The following is an 18,631-nucleotide window of genomic DNA, read 5'->3' as shown; positions in this document are numbered from 1 at the left end:
AGCTAGGAGGAGCCAGAAAACATTTATAGGATCAGCTTGGTAAACTTGCCTAGCCTGCCAATGTAGCCCAGCCATGGACAAGCAGTAAAAATGGATGGATGAAGCATCACATCATTTACATGAATAGCAAAGAAAAGACTAAAGGTTAAAAGATCTTGAAGCAAAGCTTCTAGGCAGAAAAGTCAACGCTGATGAATGACAGCGGACAAATTTCCCAACGACTAACAAAAAATACCTTGTCTTTAATGAGTGGGTTAGAAATTTAGGGGGGAAAATGAACGACAATGGAAAGGAAATCACATTATGGTTCAAGATGTTCCAAATGGTGCCATGCTTCATTCATGATGGTGGAAAGAAGACTCAGAGCCTCAATTTGCAGAGGGAGATTTTACACCCTTGTTCGTTTTGAGAAAACCCAGCAAAAGCCACAGCTCTACAGTCATATGTTAAAACTGTTAAAGGGTAAGGCCCCTTACCACTGTGTTGGTGGGAGGTTTGCTGACAGACCCTTGCAAAACTACTACTGCTTCAACACCCTGCAGCATATAAGATTTAACTCTAGATGCCTCCATAACAGCTTAGCAAAAGGCAAACCAAATGTAATGGCTTCCCAGAATCCACAGTACATTCCAACTGGGCCTACTCGCTCTGTACCACACACACAGTCCATTTAAAAAAGAAGCCAATATTAATTATAGACTTTGACTGAAAGGCAATGAGCTCTTTTGCTCAAGTGGTCATCCAAACCTGACAGTCTGTTCAGATCACAAACAATATAGTAATACGTTACGGTAATACACACTCATTAGTCCTTGACCCATTATCAATGAAACATCTCAAAGTCAAATTTGCTCTCAAATGTATTCTGTGTCTTTCCACATTCCAATCTATGGCTTCCTGGCAGCTCCATCTGTTGGACAGTGCTGATCAATTAGATTAATGGTGGTCACTGTCGGTACCACCCTCTCCCCACAATTTGAGAAAGTGTGTACTGGACAGTGCAAGTTCTGGGCAAAGAGCTGTATGTGGTCCATTGAGCTCCCACGACAGTCCAACGTTATTTTAAAAAGAAGCCAATGCCAAATTCACAATATACATTTAAAAAAACACAACATTTCCTCAATTTTGGGAAATCAAACATGAAAGTATTGTTTCTCTTACTTTGTAAATGACAATTTATGTGCCATCCAAATTCAATATAAAAATGAAGTATTGTCCTTGTAGTCATGTGTTGGGGGGAAGGCAAAGGCTGCTTTTCGACTTGTGCGTTCCTCAGCCCTTGGGTCTGCTCTTAATTGTCAGAGAGAACATCAGCAAGACTCATTCTATTCTTCATTTCATCCCACAGACACACCAGAAAACAGCTAGTAGTTTCTGCAAGCTTCATTTTCCACGGCAGACAGCCACAAGCCCAAAAAAGCAAAGCGCGATGTCATCACCCAGGAATCCAAGAAATACCAGAAAGTCTGACTTTTATTACAAAAATCATCTGTGAGTACAAACAAATGCGGAGCACAAACATGTCTTTTAATTGAGAAGGCAGATGGTCCCATCGCGGGCGGGACAGCAGTCAAAAAGGACTTTGGAAAACAAAGCATCCGCAGTGACCGCGGCCCTCCATTTGTGCCGATCCAACTGGGAGACAGGGTCTGGGGTTGGAACCCACAAGACTCAAACAGAACTCACCATTGTTGCCTTAGCAAGGCACACGGACAGACCAATTCACAGGAACAAGTTGTATTGGGTTTCCGGGGGGAATATTGTTTATCCACTTCATCATCATTGTTGTGTTTGTCGTCTGCTGGTTCTTTGATAGCTTTGGGAATGTAGCCATTTCAACCCTGACTTGAAATCCAAAATGTGAATAGATATTGGGGGAACAGTTGGTCAAAGCACAACATTTACATTGAAATAAACACAGCAAAGACTCTGGAAGTGAGCTACAGAGCAATCATAACATATAATCATTTTTTTCTTTATTGTAATTTGAAGAATTTTGCCAGTTGAAATGCTGTAGATGATTTGTTTAACATATGAAACGTTTTCTGTTGCCTGGGATTTTAACCTACTATTCTGAGGAATTAAATCTCCCCTTAAAGCTGTTTTCCCTCCCAGACTGGTCATAGTAACTGAATCCCCTGTTTAATAGTTTGCTGTAGCAGGGGACTGCCTGAGTGGTTTCCATTCCTCTGGGCTGTAACCGATTGTCCCAGCGACCACAACAAAGGATATAAAAAGGAAGGAGGGCAAGGGTATAGAGAATAACCCGGGGCTCAGTACAGATTGGAGAACCCTGAGATCAATGACTCAATGGCTTCCAGAATCTCCTCTGGCTTAACTACATTTTAACCCTGGCCTTATCTGCAGCATCTGCGTCCTTACCACAAAACAAGTAAAGGCTGTGTAATGCATAGTTTTTATAATATTATCATACACTCCGGATATGGTGTCAAACAACCAGTCTGGTTTCTCTGAACTCCATACTAATAGGTCAGAATCAGGAAGGCTTGATGTATTTAATTCATCCAGACATAAGAGGAAAGAGAAAAAGACATCATCACGGCGGTCTACCAACAATGTAGGCCATATGTCCATTAAGTTGGCATTTTGTTCTGTGTTGTAAAGTAAATGTGTGTGTTAATAAGGGTGACTTCTGAGACGATGAAGTGGCTTATATTGTCAAGCCTGCTCTACATGCATCCATACTGTTGCTGGTAACCATTAACTAAACCTAAATTGTGTGTATTACAGAGTACTCATAGAAGGAACATTATGATAGATTTCCCCAACCCTGTGAAGTTACAAAGGCTGAAAACACCCTATTGAAAGACAACATGTGATATTAATTATAATTGGAAATGTTAAGCTCTGCTTAGTCTGACAGAGAAAGCTCCATCCTAGTGTGTTAGATTCATAAGCCTTCTACTCATTAATATCACAGATGACCTTCTCATTGTGATTCCTAGAAAACGTCATGATCTCATAGCACAACGCAAAAAGTGAAATGAAGCTTGGATCAGACAAAGACAAAATTATATTAATGGGAAGGAAGGCAAATGTATTGTGTCTGTCACCAAATTACAAATGTGCCCTTTGTTGCTTTAAATCTTCTTCATGATAATTCCTCCATCAATTGGATAAATAATTCTCAGAATATTTTTTGTTAAAATGTGAGTGTATGCAGAGACGGTGGTTTAGGAACAATGACATACAGATGTGCTCTTGACAAATCAGTTTTGAGTTACAAACCCATAAATATAATTTCTATCCAAAAGAAAATCCTTTCTTATTAAGATCAGAAAAAGGAATTATTTGTTTCATTGTATCTTATAGTGTCAAATGATTGATCATATTCCCCTCTACTAGTGAAGAGAACAAACTCAGAAGGATTCGTTCTGTTTAATTCATTTGTGTTATTTGTGGTAATTCGAAAGCCAGTTTTTCCAGATTTTTTATATTTAAGGTGTTATCCAATGTCTGCTAATAGGAACTAAGCAGTTAAAGCTTGGTTCATTACACATTCTGTTGAGTGATGTAGTGGTGAATTACAGGGTGTAATGCTGACCACTGAAAGTGATGATTGTAACTGTGAAACTCAAAGGGCAAGTGCAAAGTGAGTTCCTGATGATTACATATTTGACACCTCATATCAAAACATACAGTTGTAATGGTTTCCCTTGTTACAAACGTGCCAAAATCCACTGACAACTCCCTGGGTTTAGAGAGCAAATCTCCTTTCTGCTGATCTGTTCTCTGTCTGGTCACCGCTCAGGGACCCAAAGACATCTGACACGGTACAAGCTCTCCACTGAGAGGTGACACAGTTGGGTGTGTGTACTCAGCCACAGACAAAACAACACTTTGGCAGACACAGCAAACTCCCAGCTCATTTTCACCTTCAATGAGAGCTCAAACATTTAAGGTCTGAAGGCCACTTATGTCGGTGAAGCCTTTCACAGACTTGCCATTGTCAGGGTGTATGGCTAAAGTCCTCAAGGTCCAGGTCTCACCACTGGACTAATTTTTCAAAGTGAAGACAGCTCCTTTATGATGTGTGTTTGATTTGGGAAACATATCCCTTCAAAACCCTAATCTACAAAAAACTGAAAAATAGCATGGTTGCCTTATCATTAGGGATGGCAGTCTGATCTTATTCAAAAAGTTGGGTCAGGTATCGGGGACAATGGAACAATCTATGTTGCCGATCTATACAACCCAGTTCTATGCTATTCTTAACAGCAAACAGGTGTGTGCGCTACGTCAGTGTTTAAACAGTGCACTGGTGAGCCTGTGCATTTTGCAAGGTGAAGCTAACATAGCACAGTGGATGCTAACAACAAAGGCTAAGCAGTTTGGATGTATGTGACACTCGTTGCACCAACAAGTAATATCTGCACAGCTCATGTTTCAATGGGTGTCGGTTTAACGATGAGTTAAAACAAATGAAGAAGGCAGATGACATGAAAATCAAGGCTTCCCAGTGATGTTTTGAAAGCTACAAAACACTTGAGACCACAGTACAGTTTGCCATCACGTCAATAATTTCTAAAAGCGTTCTGCCTGGCTTCTTATAGAACGTATGAGAACACTTATCAGCAGAGTTAACAGATGTAAAAGCTACTAGCTTCATCTGAAGCTATGACATTACCGTACAGCGCAGTGCTATAGGCTAAAAAATGTCCACAGATCACAAACCAATGACTAGATTTCAATTGCCATGAAGGAAATGCTGTATCAGTTTATTAAAGTTCATGACAATTTGAGAGACATTGCTAGCAACATGAAAAAGCCATGAACAACAAAGAGTTGCACACCTTCAGGCTGCAAGTGGAACACAGAATGTGGGTCAGATTTTGTAGTCAGTTTAGTATTTATTCATTTTACTTTTTTTTTACAAAGTTGGGAAAAACCTCACAGCTCACAGAATAAGAATATTTTTTTTATAAACAATGTGCTTTTTGTCTTTTAAAATGCAACAACATGCAGTAACAGTAGACTGTACCAAATAAATGCCACGTTAAAATCTCCCATTCCATTTCAGAAAAGATGACTATAAGGTCACAGACTATTTTTGGTGGCCATCACACCGCTGTTGTATGTGGTTGGAATTGTTTCCCTTCCTTCCCGATGATATGTATACACTAAAGCACTATAGACGTCACAGTGTTTTCAGAGCTGCTTGTAACAACAGAGAGACTGCACACTGAATTTTCATGAGTACAGTCTCGGTCTATATTCCCAAATGTGATTGATCCTCTGTGTACTCTGGCAACAGGTCAGGTTCAGTAGCGGTTGTAAATGGTTACGTTTAAAATCTGTAAGTTATGGAGGGGCACACTTGTGTGCTTTGTGTTTTTCTTTGGGTCAAGGTGGAGCCCCTGTATAATTGGTGGACTGTCTCTCACCCTTAACCTCAAAATATTTAATTGATTTAAGGGGAGGCAATAATAGGACTTCCTGGATCACACAGACTGTATAGAACTTCTAATGAAATATAGCCCTGTAAAGCCAATCATTTATGATCCTATTTCAGGGGATGGTCCCCTTCTACTGTTGTGTAACACTCAGATCAGACCCTCAACATATGCAATCCATCACTTTGTCAAACTTAAATCTGAATCTTAGAGGGTTTTAATGTTGTAAAGGTACTCAATGGAATAAATTCAAAAATGATGGGCATGAATTTCAGTGAGTTTAGATTTTATAGCAAAGTTTGTCCTTCTGGATGGAAGGCTAGATTTACAAGGGGATTTTCTTTTTTACAGAAAAGTTAAAAAGAAAAAAAGAACTGGTCTTATGTTGGCTGTTTCTGTCATTGTAATGTAAAGTGGTGACAGTTGTCTGAGGAAATACACTGTTAAAACTCTCTGCCTGTCGCCTGCCTGTGCACTGTTGTGTTGTATGTGTCTGCCATCTATTGGACTTCCATGAAATACCACTTTGCATGTTCATTTAAAAGCAAACAGACTTCAACAATTTGACACAGGTGAATGTGTAGGAAACATGCTTATCATTGGAGATAATGATACTTTGGTAAATGTTTCTTGATATGGGGTGCGAGATGGCACAGAAGCCAAATTTAAAGAAAAAGGCATCTAGAAAAAAAGCGTATCAACACATCATACATAAAAATAAGTTAATCTATTATCTTTGTGAACATGAAATGAACAGCAAATAAGAGTATCTCATGCAGACGAGAGCAAAACCACACTAAGCTGGTATTGCCCATCTAAAAAGAAACATTTCTGTGTTTATGGTAATGAGAAACAGTGGTTTGTAAAATAGAGGAAAAAAATAAATACCCCCAAATTTATTAAAAGAACTCACTTATATCCTATAACATGTGTTGCGGTGGGAGCTGGGGTAGGACGCCAGGAAAAAGAGTGGGTGAGACCAGGAGTCGGCCGAGCACGTGCCTTTCGGAGGTCCTCTGGTCTCTGTCTGGATCAGTCTGCCTCGGCAAGCCCTGGGCTAGACTCTCATCAGACCCATACCTCGTCTACTCTGGGCCAGACACCGCCATGACCACTTGTATTGAGAGGCTTGACCACTATTGTGCCACAGTAGTGTACACAAACAAACAGTGCAGACACACACAGGTCTGCTCCACTGCCATTACGTCGACTCATCAAGCCCACTCGGCTTAGTCATACAATCGCCTTCCAGTGCAAGCAGCTCCCTCTTGGCTTTCAGATGGACAATCTGGCAGAAGACATTTGCTCATTTGTCCCCACACATGTATGTGGTTTGGTAACGCTGCTAGGGACTGCTGCCCTAGCTTTTCTAACTGTCCAGATTCAGAAGGCAGCCAGGCCTTTCCTGCGTAACGTCCTACCACATTGTCTGCCTGTATGGCTTTTTAGTGCTCTTTTTCAGCTCTTTTTGTCCTGACAATGTGTTTCAGTTTTGGTATGGAGCAAAATTCCAAGCCTTGTTTCACATTGTTGTTCACAGCCAATTTTGTTTAAAAGTATTTCTTGACTACAGCGTGATTGAGCAACTGATAAAGAAAGAGTCAACAAAATGTTTTTGCCTAGTTCTTGTACAAAGGGATGTGGCCTTAATTCTTCTTAAAGATGTGTACAGCTCTTTATAGAATAACTTGGTTTTTCGTCCTGTAGATGGATAAAAACTGACACTTTTTAAGCATAAAAAAGAACAATCTATAATTGTACCAAGATCTTGGCGTCATTGTGTTTACTTCCTTTATGAATTACCATTAAATCCTTGTGAATTGGGAAAAAATACATAATTCACCTCTTTTCTTGGCCATTTCTAGTAGTTTATATTATCACATAATTTTGGTTATTTACTTTTAATAAGCATAAAGTAAGTCAGTTGTATGAAAGGTCTTGGAAAACATAACCTATAAAACTTTGACTGAAACTGTGTGGTTTTAGGGCTCCTAAGCTAACAAACACACACACACACACACACACACACATGCATACACACAAACTTCCAAGCACACACACACACACAAAGCATTTCTTCCCTCTTTTCATGTCGACCACAAGGATGACCTGCTGGCCTCTATTTCCGCTGAAGAGGATATCCCCCTTCAGTAGAGCCTTAAAATCCATCACAGCAGACGACTTGAAATCCTGATGTATGCGCCTCCTCCTCCATTGTCTTTGAAGAGTTGGGAGGCTTTGGCTCTGCCCAGGCACAGTGATGATTAGAGTCTCATAGTTAAGACCTTTACTGACATGTGTTCAGCTCACTTTCTGTCAGATTCCCCTCCCCCCCATGTTTGATGGAGAGAGGATTTCTGGTTCACTGATAAATCTAATTAGGAATGTGGTTGCTGCTATCCATGCCCATGGTCTTTAACTACTACTGCCACCTTGCCCCCCTTCTTTAGTCATTCGACAAAAGAGGATTTCCTGAAAATCCTACCCCCAAACTCCCAAAAAGCCAAAAAAGACCATGAATGAAACCCATAGTCAACATGCACGCACAGTGAGTATATCTTGAGTAGAAGCTTATGTGTATCCTAACTTAACTGAGGGCATTCTGAGGACAAGCTGTTAAAATAAAATGTTACTGCCCTTCAACAGATAGCCTATCATTGGGAGCAAAATACACATAAGATGTCACCATGGAAAACTGACCGCCATGAATGAATTAAGTAAACTGGCAGAGATAGTTCTGTAGTTATAGTTATGTCTTTGTTTGTTGGCTAATATTGACATTTTTAAATAAAGTTTCCTGTCACTGGGTTATGACTGTTTGATACTAATGAAATAAAAGAAAATGTAGGTTATCATATAGGCAAAAGTTCAATAAAAACAGTTAAAACAACTGTTATTTTTCCCTATAGTGAACAGTTGATAAAAATTAAGACTCTATGAAATGTTATGATTTGGTGTTTTAATTGGCAGATGTGGTGCACACATTTTGAGGTTACTCTATACGGTTTTTACAACACACCCCCCCACACACACTCAGTTTTTCAGGGACTCCTTGTTAGCAGCAAGGCACCACAGTGAGCATCTGTGGATTTACAAAGTCATTCAGCTGTCACCATACTGACTGCAGGATTTCTAGAGTTGAGCATCTTTATAGCCTACTGATTTCATAATAGGAAAAGAGATACACCTGTGCAATAGCTAACAGCTGCGGTAGCTAATATTAATCATAGACACACAGCACATGACAACAGTAGCTTACTTTCAGCACAAAATGCTAACTTATAGTATTAACGCAGCCCGGTCCGACAACAATCTTCCTCGTCATCCTCCTCATTATCCTCCGTCCAATGTCCTCCACCATGTTAGCATGAATACCGTCAGAAGTTTGTGCAACGTACATACGGACTTGCGCACTCTCCTAAGTTTTCAGAGGCAAAAAAAAAAAGGTAACGCTGCTAATTATGAGCTGGTTAGCTTTAACACACTTGAACGCCCAAACTTCTTGAGTTTAAAAAAAACTTGACACTTGTTTTAACTCCAATACAAGAAGCTAGTAGAATTGCATATGTTTGTGTTATCCCTGACATGCAACTCAAACAAACCAATCAAAATGCAGAACGAGGCTAGGTCAAAGGTAATCATCACTGGCGTTCCAGGGACGTCATGGCGTCATTACGCAAAAAATATGCAATTACATTTTTATTCCACAGCTCGGTATTTTTCGTGGACTAATGTGTGTCAAGTATTTTGTGTATCAATATATTTTAGCTGGAAAAAAAGAAAAGAAAATAATTTCAGAAAATATGTGTATTTTTTTCTGTAAGTGGCATTGCAAGTGGAATATGTTTATTTATTAACTCCATAAACCCATAAGTGTATATTTATTTAAAAATAATGTACACATTAATCTTTTCAAGGAAATACAAAATACAAGTACAGTAAATAAAATAGCGTTTATCCATAGAAAAAAATACCTCATTTAATGCATACAGTAAGAAAGGAAAAGTGAATGTTACAAAACAAAGGCTTAAAATGTTTTTTTAAATGAATATTATCGAAATAAATCATCATATCCTTTCTAAATGCATGCACTGTCGGTTTAAATATGTTATGGAAGCCTCAATTTATTATAAGATAAAGCTTCCCATATTGAGCTCCATACTTCCAGATGCAACACAGAAGTGAACTTCTGGCTGAGCTTGTCAAAACATCACAACCTTTCATCAGAAGCAGTGTGTAGCCTTTCATGTCAGAAACTGTCAGAAGTGATAAAACATAACATTAAAACCTTAACACTGATCTATGCATGGCTATAGCAAAAAACAATGTGCACAGCGTTGACAATGTATGTCTCAATAAAGGTTGTACAATTTTGAATCCTCTTCTCAGAACCAGAACTCAGAGACAAAAACATGAACATTGACAATGTTCTGGCCGGAGTCCCCCTGAGTTGTCAGGTTCCGCATGGAGAGTTTGAGCACTGTAGTTACCGGACCAATCAAAGGCTTCACCTGGCGAACAACACCTGGAGACAGAAAGGAGAAAAATTACATCAGATAGCAGAGGAAATGAGGGGAATAACTTGGGCTTTATGATACAATGATTGTCCTAACTTTTTTTTAAGCATTGGGGATAAACTTTCTTTGTAGTGTTTTGTTGATTTCACTACCAACAATATCAATTTTGTCACTTTTTTACAGAATCAAATTTATCTAAAAGAAAGACTGTTATGAAGTTTTCATTGAACATACAACTGTCTTTGTGCTTGTTTATTCGGATTATATTGTGAAGGTTTGAATGTTTGTATGACTATGTTGGTCAAGAACAACCAAACTATTGTCTCTGTTTTCCCTTAACGGTACCAAGAAATGTAGATAGTTTTGGTTTGAGTGCTAAAAAATCACTGACACCACGATACAGTTGAGGCCAATAAAATTGTGTTTGTGCTCTTGAAAAAATATGATAATACGAGGATTGGAAAAATACATTTGCCTTCAATGTGTCTTTTCAAAAACAATATGTCTGGTCACAGGCTGTGTTAACCAGACATGCATTTGTTAATAGAGTGTCTCAGGAACATCTGACAAATCATTAGATTTTATTCATTTCAGTTTTACTCAATGCAGCTGTCTTTATTGGTTGGATACCAACTTGCACTTTGTGCTGTAAGACCAAAGCACATTTTTAAGCTGTAGGGCCTTCATTCGTCTGTTTTAAATATGTATCAAGCAACAAGGGTTACCTAGATTCAAGACTCTTTAGAGTTTTTATCACTACTTGGACTGAGTCAACACAACTTGAGATGCAAAGATTTCAATCTGCTTCTTTTGCTAGTTGGTTTATACAAGGCAGTTTTAATAAGACTATGTCTTTGGTTGAAAGAAAACTGACCCATAAACTAAATGACCTGTTAAGGTAACACTTGGTGGTTGCTGTGATTAAAAGGGAACAAAAAATGGTCGACGGACTCTAGTAATGCTAACATCACTTACTAACAAAAACGCCTGTGTTCAGATGTGCTTAGTATTAGCTTAGTCCTCAAAGCAGGTGGCCGGATTGATTCCGACCCTTGGCACTTTGTTGCATGTCACTCCCCACTCTCTCACCCCAGTTTCCTGGTCTATTCACTTGACCTCTACAACAACAGTCATACGAAAGCCAAAAAAATGACAATTGAACTGAGCTGTTGACAACTAAACAAAAGTCCAGTGATGTAAGAACTTTTCATGACAATCTGAATTTGTTTACTCCGTGTTTCCAACTTTAAAAGTATCCATGAACAGGAGACCCTCCATCATGTTAAAAACAGATGGGAGAATAAACATACAGCGACAGAGCATTACTTAATGCCCATGGAATCCATTGGGGGCTCTTTTTAAGTGAACATGAGATTACAGGGAGAGAGAGAAAAAATGTGTTTATACAGGCTGTCAGTGGGCCTTTTCTCTGCCGAGAGCTGGTGACATTTCAGCTCTGGCCTGTTTGAACAGCCATCCCCAAAGTTCAGTCAGGCTGAAAAATCACTCCACTGTCCTCCTATCACACCTTTAACACTCCTAATTCTTCTCATGGAGACCTTCTGGTTTCTCTTAATCGTCAATGAGTCAGTGATGTGTTGAAGTATTTTGTATGATGACTCATCATGGATTAAAATGACGACAAATCACTGCTTCCATCGATCTGAATTATGACACTCCCCTCTGTGGTCCTCGAACAAAGCAGTAAAACCCTTTTGGTTGTTGTTCACCACAGGACAAATGATGATCCTTTATGCGCCATCCGCCACGTCCTTTGGGACCCTGGCATTGTGTGACTGAAGATCCCTCCACCCACTCATTCCTTCTCTTCCTCCCCTCTCTTCCCTTGCTGAGGGGGGGCTGGTGTTTGTGGCACCATCACTACGGCCCACAAGGGTAAATGAGTCCCATGTGTTTGATGGAGGGGAGCAGTCGCAGTCACGCGATTCAGCCATGGAGGCATTCCTCCAGGAATCCATCTTTAACTCAGGGAGTGCCGAGCAATGGGAGCTCATACCCTCTCTCTTTCTGTCGCTTTCTTCTGCTCTACCATCCCTTTAAGAATCTGTGGGCGCTCAACAGATTCCAGTAGATTCTGGCGATAAGCACTTGGAGGAGTGTGGGATGGGGCCCATTTCTACCAGGGTTGCCCCCTTGTTTTGGTGTTTTGGTACTCTGTTGCATAGTGACTATACATGGAGGGGAGCAGGGCTCAGATTTGACTGTTTCCGAAGCGTCAGCACCATCAGAATGGGCTGACCTTTGCTTCAACCCAACAACAGCAATATATAAGAATCATCAACATGGAAAAAGAGATTACATTTTGAGCCTGAAAATTATTCTCAGACATACCCCAATTGAGATGGCACGCAACTGACAATAGTTGACAGGAGCAAACTCAAAATGAGTTCAGAAGGTTCATGGATTTTTTTTCATGTTCTTGAACCAAAGAACTCTGTTAAAAAGCTTCTGCGCTGGGTTGAGCAAGCGCACAGTAAGGATGAGTAAGATGTCATTATGAGCCCAATATGGACCACCGCAAAGACAGATGGGCTTCAGTCCACATTAAGGCTGTTTAAATTGCAGGAAGTGTGGACTGTGTCTAATGAGGACCAAACACTCGGTAATGAGGATCAACTAAGGTCAACTTTTTCCACTGACAATGTTAACGATTTTGTTTCAATGAAAAGAAGCAAAACAATTTTACCGCATAAATATATGATAAAAGTTCGGACAAACTGTGTGTCTTAAGTGTTTAAGTATTTGGTACAACTAAATAGTGCAATATGTGGAATGTGTTTGCGGCTAATTAGTGTTTTGTAAATTTGTTTGAGGTCAAATTAGCACATACAGAGAGAAATACTATTCTCTGAGGAACACAAATTCTGTTACAGTTCCCGATTGCTCCACCAAATACTTCAATTTCATTCAAGCTTACTCTTTGTTGGAGGCATAACGTGTTTTTTTATTTATTTGTATTCATTTTCACACCTGGTAACACAAGCATGTATCACGGAACATGGAGTGGAGCCTAAGTTTATGGTGTGTCCAAAAAGATTGCATCGGGTGTGAATTGAAAGCAAGCTGTTTTTTTAAACTTACATGGCATGCTGCATCGTTACCAAGAGTTTATCTTATCGCTTTGTTTGTCATTTCGGATTTGATGAATGAAACCTTGTTGTCTTGAGTAAGCGACAATAGGCTGGTGAGACTGTTAATAAATAGAAAAAAATAAATCATCCAGTTCTTCCTTCAGTGTGTTATTTACAAAAATGTAGTTTTATTGAAAGTCACTTCACACTTGATTTGATGATTTGAAACTGTGTACACATTTCCTTACATTTCATACATTTAGGCAAACCAAGGAGTCTATCTTCACATTTGAGGTGTATCATGGTTACTGTGATTTAGTGACAGAGTAAGAAGCACATCAAATGTCTAAACATGTTTTATTTAACTTTCAGCCTTTTTTTTTGCTCAGCCTTGAGGGCGAGAAAGCCAATTATGTTATTATGATGTGGGCTCATTTGCTCAAATCTGCACAATGGAGGTTGATACTGAAGTCAGTGTGTGTGTGTGTGTGTGTGTGTGTGTGTGTGTGTGTGTGTGTGTGTGTGTGTCATGATGACTCTATGTTTCCGTAAGCCTCTCATCAAAAGCACAGTGGTACTGAATGAGGGGAAAGCATCAGCTAACAGCTGGGCCTCTACATACTCACAGTGAACCTGAGGTGAAACCACAACCCGCAAACTCATCTTTAACTTTTTCATCTGGGATGTGAGGCAAAAAGCCAACAGCAACACAACAGGTATACTTTGATTGGCTGCCATACCACCTGAGATTCAAATAAATAAACACGGGGAAGTTTCCAAAAACCCTATAGCTGACAGTTTGCCCTGTGTCTGGGTTGCAAGGTCATGCCATTCAGGGGCCTGTAGTACCCGCTCAGGAGATCCAGTTGTTGAGCTGGAAAGGTTTGTGGCGTCTTTCCATCCCACTGAGGTATCTGCAAATGTGACTACGTTGGCCTGAACGGCAACCATCAAACAAACAGCTGTATAATCTGTCTGTTCTCCAAAAACATGCTGCCACACCATAAAGTAGCCCTTTAAGTAGAAAATAGCCTTAAATAAATGCATGCTGGTAGCAGAGACACTGCCACAAAACAAAGTCCAAAGCCAATGCCAGGAGGCATTTGTCATCCTTCATGGCTATGGGGGCTGCAATATTGAAGGGTTACATGTAAACAGTACAATTTCAGGGTTTTCTGGTTTCTACAACTCATCGAGGAAGTGTATGACAAAATCCAAAATGAACGGGTTTAACACCAGAGACAAATGAAAAATATGCATTGGCCTCACCACAGTATTGCATAATGACACACTGGTTGTGGCGCTACGCATGCTCACTGCAGTGAAACCACTGGAGAGTGTCCAGGTGGTGTACAAAGTTGCAGTTTTGCAAAGACGGTACTGGAGGGCATTCTGCAGCATCATTATGCCTATAAATGTGTTTTGTTTTGAATCTAGTCATATCACTGATGCTTGCCTGAGTATGGCTGCACTTTCTTTTTCAAGGGTTCTTTACTTACTGCATGGAACTTTTTCTCCAAAAAGTCCATAAAAGCTAAGAGATGTGCCAAGAAATGGCTAACTAGCTCCCTTGTTACCCTATTAGCAAAGCAAACAATTTAAGTTCTGATTATCTGTCTGCGTTGTTACTATATAATCCCTTCAAATGACTGGCTTGATTTTGATGACGATTTGGCTTGGTCATTGGTCACTGGTCTAATGATGTCCAGTCAGGTCAGACTACCCAAACACAACTCTGAACACTCCAAAGAAAGGTCTGAAGCTATGCCCACCCCTGCTCCAAAAGATCCGCATTGGTTGCTTGATATATGAAGGTCACAGCTGAGCCATATCTAGTTACAGATCTCTCTATTTGCCAATGGGTCATTGTTGGACAGTGTCATTCACTGGGCACTGACATCATTAAATAGTAGTGGGGCATTGGACGTTTCTTTTCTTGGACTTTCTGTTTTAGTAGTTGTGGGCCTATGCAGCTGAGATGATATAACATGCACTATTATCTTCGCCACAACCTTTTCGCTGCAATACAAGTGACCTTTCAAAGGCTAAGACCAATAACCAGGAAGCAGAAAATAAACTTGAAAACAAATGAAAGATTCGGCAGGAAACATCTGCTATGTTTGCAGTTGCATATCAGGATCTGACTTATATTCATGCTATATATATAAAATACATGGAATGAGTTTCTCAGTAAGTTGTTTAAGTACTTAGCTATCTCTTTTGGCAAGTTCCTACATGAACATGGATAAAACAAACTCACTAATTTTGAGCTATTACTTAAACAAAGTTACATTTTCTAAAAATCACAGGGCCAGACAGCAGAGAATGAATGGAACAACCAAACCAAGGGAGATAAGTATAACTTGTGAGTTATTGAGACAGTTTTATTGCAAGGAATTATGCTCTGTGTGTACATACCAGTGTGTTTTGGACTGTGGTATGTCTCTGGGAGCGTGAAATATCTGAATCACTATCTCTTCATCAGTACATCGATAGGGGACCACCCGAGGGGAGTTTGTGTGTGTGTGTGTGTGTGTGTGTGTGTGTGTGTGTGTGTGTGTGTGTGTGTGTGTGTGTGTGTGTGTGTGTGTGTGTGTGTGTGTGTGTGTGTGTGTGTGTGTGACTATGGGGATCCTGTTTTGATTAGCTGTACTGTTCAGAGTCCTCATGGGTTTGGCGCTCTCTGGTGGGCCAGCCGCTGCCAATGTCATGATTCATCCCAACGACAGCGGCTCAAACTTGAGGTGCTAGTTGTCTGCTTATCTCCACTGCTGTCTTCAGCTCCTCAGCAGCACAGCCACAAGCCAGAGCCACAAGCTGCACCGACTCTGAAGAAGTCATGTCTCACACAGTCCGCTCACATTCCTCCAGCATCTGTGGACGGCTGCACTGACTACCTGCACAGAGACAAACTTCCTCCTCCATTCATCTTTCTGTCTGGCTCACTGGCTGCCAGCCCTGTACCCATGGTAATTCAAAAAGAGTTTAGTCTCTGCATAGGATATAAACCGCAAAGGCATATTTCCACCTGCATTTAAAAAATGAATGGAATTTAGCTGCAGTGTCTCAGATTTACGAATTCACCAGAGGATGGGTGTAATTCACGAATACAGGATGTATTATATGTTGCTATTAAATAATACTAAAATAAAAACGACATAATGGGTATATTTCCTGCAACAAAAGGGGGGATTTATGGCACATTGGAATCCTTCCAAGACATACCATAACCCATTACAAGTCATAAAGTCAAGAGATGGTTCATCATGTTTGACTGCTGATTTAATTGTAGTTTTATTTTTTCACATTGATACTCCTCAACCAATCTCAGAACCATCAGCTATCAGGCACAATGACCATTTTTTAAAGTCTGGAAAAGCCATGAAGGAAATAGAGGCTGAAGCCTTTTTTCCACACATGTACTCCAGAAAATTTCGAGGAAATTTCAGGACAGGCTGCCCCTGAAATCTTCCCTGACTTGTTCTCATATGCACCACACAGCACGAGGCTTTCCCAGTCAGACTGGGGGGGCTGTGGTGGTGTTCATGGAGGGGAAAACATGATTTTACAGGACGTGGTAAAGTGTTGCATAAGCAACAGTGTCTGCTGCTATAATGAGAGTTTTTGCCTTTATATCAATGCTTCAGGTAATTTGACTTAAACAAAGTATCAATGAGTGGTAAAGAAAAATGCAAATAGAAAAGAATATGGAGTGGCTTCATTCCGTGCACAACATTCAGTGCATTGCTGGCCACTAAGAGCGGCTGTGGGCCAGTGGTAGAGTCAGGGGTTTGATCCCCAGCTCCTGCAGCAACATGTCCTATGTGTCCTTGGGCTGTGTACTGTATGAATGTGTCTGATTGGATTAGTTAACACTGATGGACACTTTACATAGCAGCCCCTGCGATCAGTGTGTGAATGGGTTGGTGTGACCTGTAATATAAAAGCACTTTGAGTAGTCAGAAGACTAGAAAAGCGCTACACAAGTTCAAGTCCATTTACAATTTACCTTGTAAGGGCCATGTGGTAGGTAATGTAACAAATCAGTGCAGGGCATTAGGGCACAATTAAGATGAGAGGTTTCTTCAATATTGGATAAGTGGTTTGTCAGTCATGTCTTTTCCATACATATAAAATATTTTTAAACCAGTACTTTGTAAAGGTTCAAGCAAAGCTGAAAGAAAACACGAATGCTCAGAACGCTGACCTTGTTACATGAATGTTAAAAAATGCTTCACTAGCCCATGAAACCTTTACCGAGAGTTTTTAAAAACAATATTGATCCCCACAATGATGTATGTTTCTGATAGATTAGAAAACAGGAGACGCAGCAGCATTTTGTCAGAGGTGAGAGACTCAGCCTCGGACTCAACCCCGCGCTTCCCGTAGAGACCACACTGTTCTCCAGTGTTTTCGAAGGGAGGATTCATCCATCCACCTGCTGACTGCCAGAATCAATCATCCCATTATCAACCCAATCCAAAACAACCTGTCGCCAATCAGAAGTGGATGACAGCGTAAGCATGAGTAATGCCTTCACTGTTTGTGTTTCTGATTTTGTGTGTGATATGTGTGTTGTCTTTGTTGCAAGGATGATAAAGACAACTTTGGTGTCTACACAACTGCAGGGATTTTGTGTGGTCGCCCAAGTCCTACTGTTGTTGTCACGAGAATCTGTAAATGTTAGTCAGTTCTGATTGTGTTTCCCGAGTGCTAAAGGAATGGTTGTGTTTGAACAGATGCGTAAGGGCTGTCAGGGTTGTCTTCCAGATGCGATAGTGCTGGGAAAGCCAGTGATGGATGACCTGAACTAGGAAAGACTGATGCGGTTCTTACACAATTTGGTGTACTGTCAGCCTCTCTGTGCATTTGCATAAGTCTATAAAGACACTGCATGATTGTGTGCGCAACAGACGGTGTTTAAAACGGCATAAGTGAGCAGAACGGAAAAGAGCGTCAGCCGATCAAACCTTTTAAGATTACATTTTTCATTTTAGCAACAGATTCTTGGGATTGCTAATTGCCTCCTTTGTCCCTTTCGAAAACACGAAAGGGGGCCAAAAACAATGGACCAAAGTTTGCACGAGTACACGCACTTGTTCATTAGTGGAGCCTCAAAGTCTGCTTCTCCTCACATCCCACCAAGCTGTAATACCACTGTTGGAGACACTGGAGATACTGGAAACTAAGCTTCCTTAAGTGACACGTCAGCGGGCTTCATACAATGGTTACGCAACAGCAGCATCTGCGGGCCAAGGCACCAGCAGCACGGCCCACTAAATAAAACCAAACCAAGAGGGCCTTCATTGCACCGTGGACGCCACACTTCACGGCGTGCAGGCGGTGACCGAAAGGCTCCAGTGCACAGGGCTTCAATTTGAATATGTGATGGGGAAACTGGTGCTAACATGCAAGAGCTGCATCCAATAAGCATCCATCAAACGGGTTTGAGAGAGAAGTGGCTCCTCACAAACACGCCTTTCATGTGGTCGTCGGTTTAAGTGCTCTAATGCTCGGCGAGACACTGAGGCCTAGCATGGGGAAATGGAACAATACATTTAACCACATGAAGCAAAGCACCCAGGATTACTTCTGCACATATTTCTCT

The 18,631-nt window shown here is 40.6% G+C and overlaps 1 protein-coding gene across 1 annotated transcript in view; it reads right to left on the bottom strand.

Annotated features, from left to right (window-relative positions):
• Positions 1–9,278: 9,278 nt before the first annotated feature.
• Positions 9,279–18,631, bottom strand: part of fbln1 (fibulin 1) — a 34,466-nt gene continuing 25,113 nt past the window's right edge. Inside the window, exon 17 of the mRNA XM_020660854.3 lies at positions 9,279–9,939. Coding sequence (XP_020516510.2) covers positions 9,800–9,939 — 140 coding nt within the window. The 3' untranslated portion in view covers positions 9,279–9,799. The remainder of the gene's footprint in view (positions 9,940–18,631) is intronic.

This window comes from Labrus bergylta, chromosome 7, assembly GCF_963930695.1.
Source record: "Labrus bergylta chromosome 7, fLabBer1.1, whole genome shotgun sequence".
Classification (NCBI taxonomy): Eukaryota; Metazoa; Chordata; class Actinopteri; order Labriformes; family Labridae; genus Labrus; species Labrus bergylta.
Note: the sequence above shows the minus strand (reverse complement) of the source record. Positions and strands in the feature narration are given on the sequence as shown.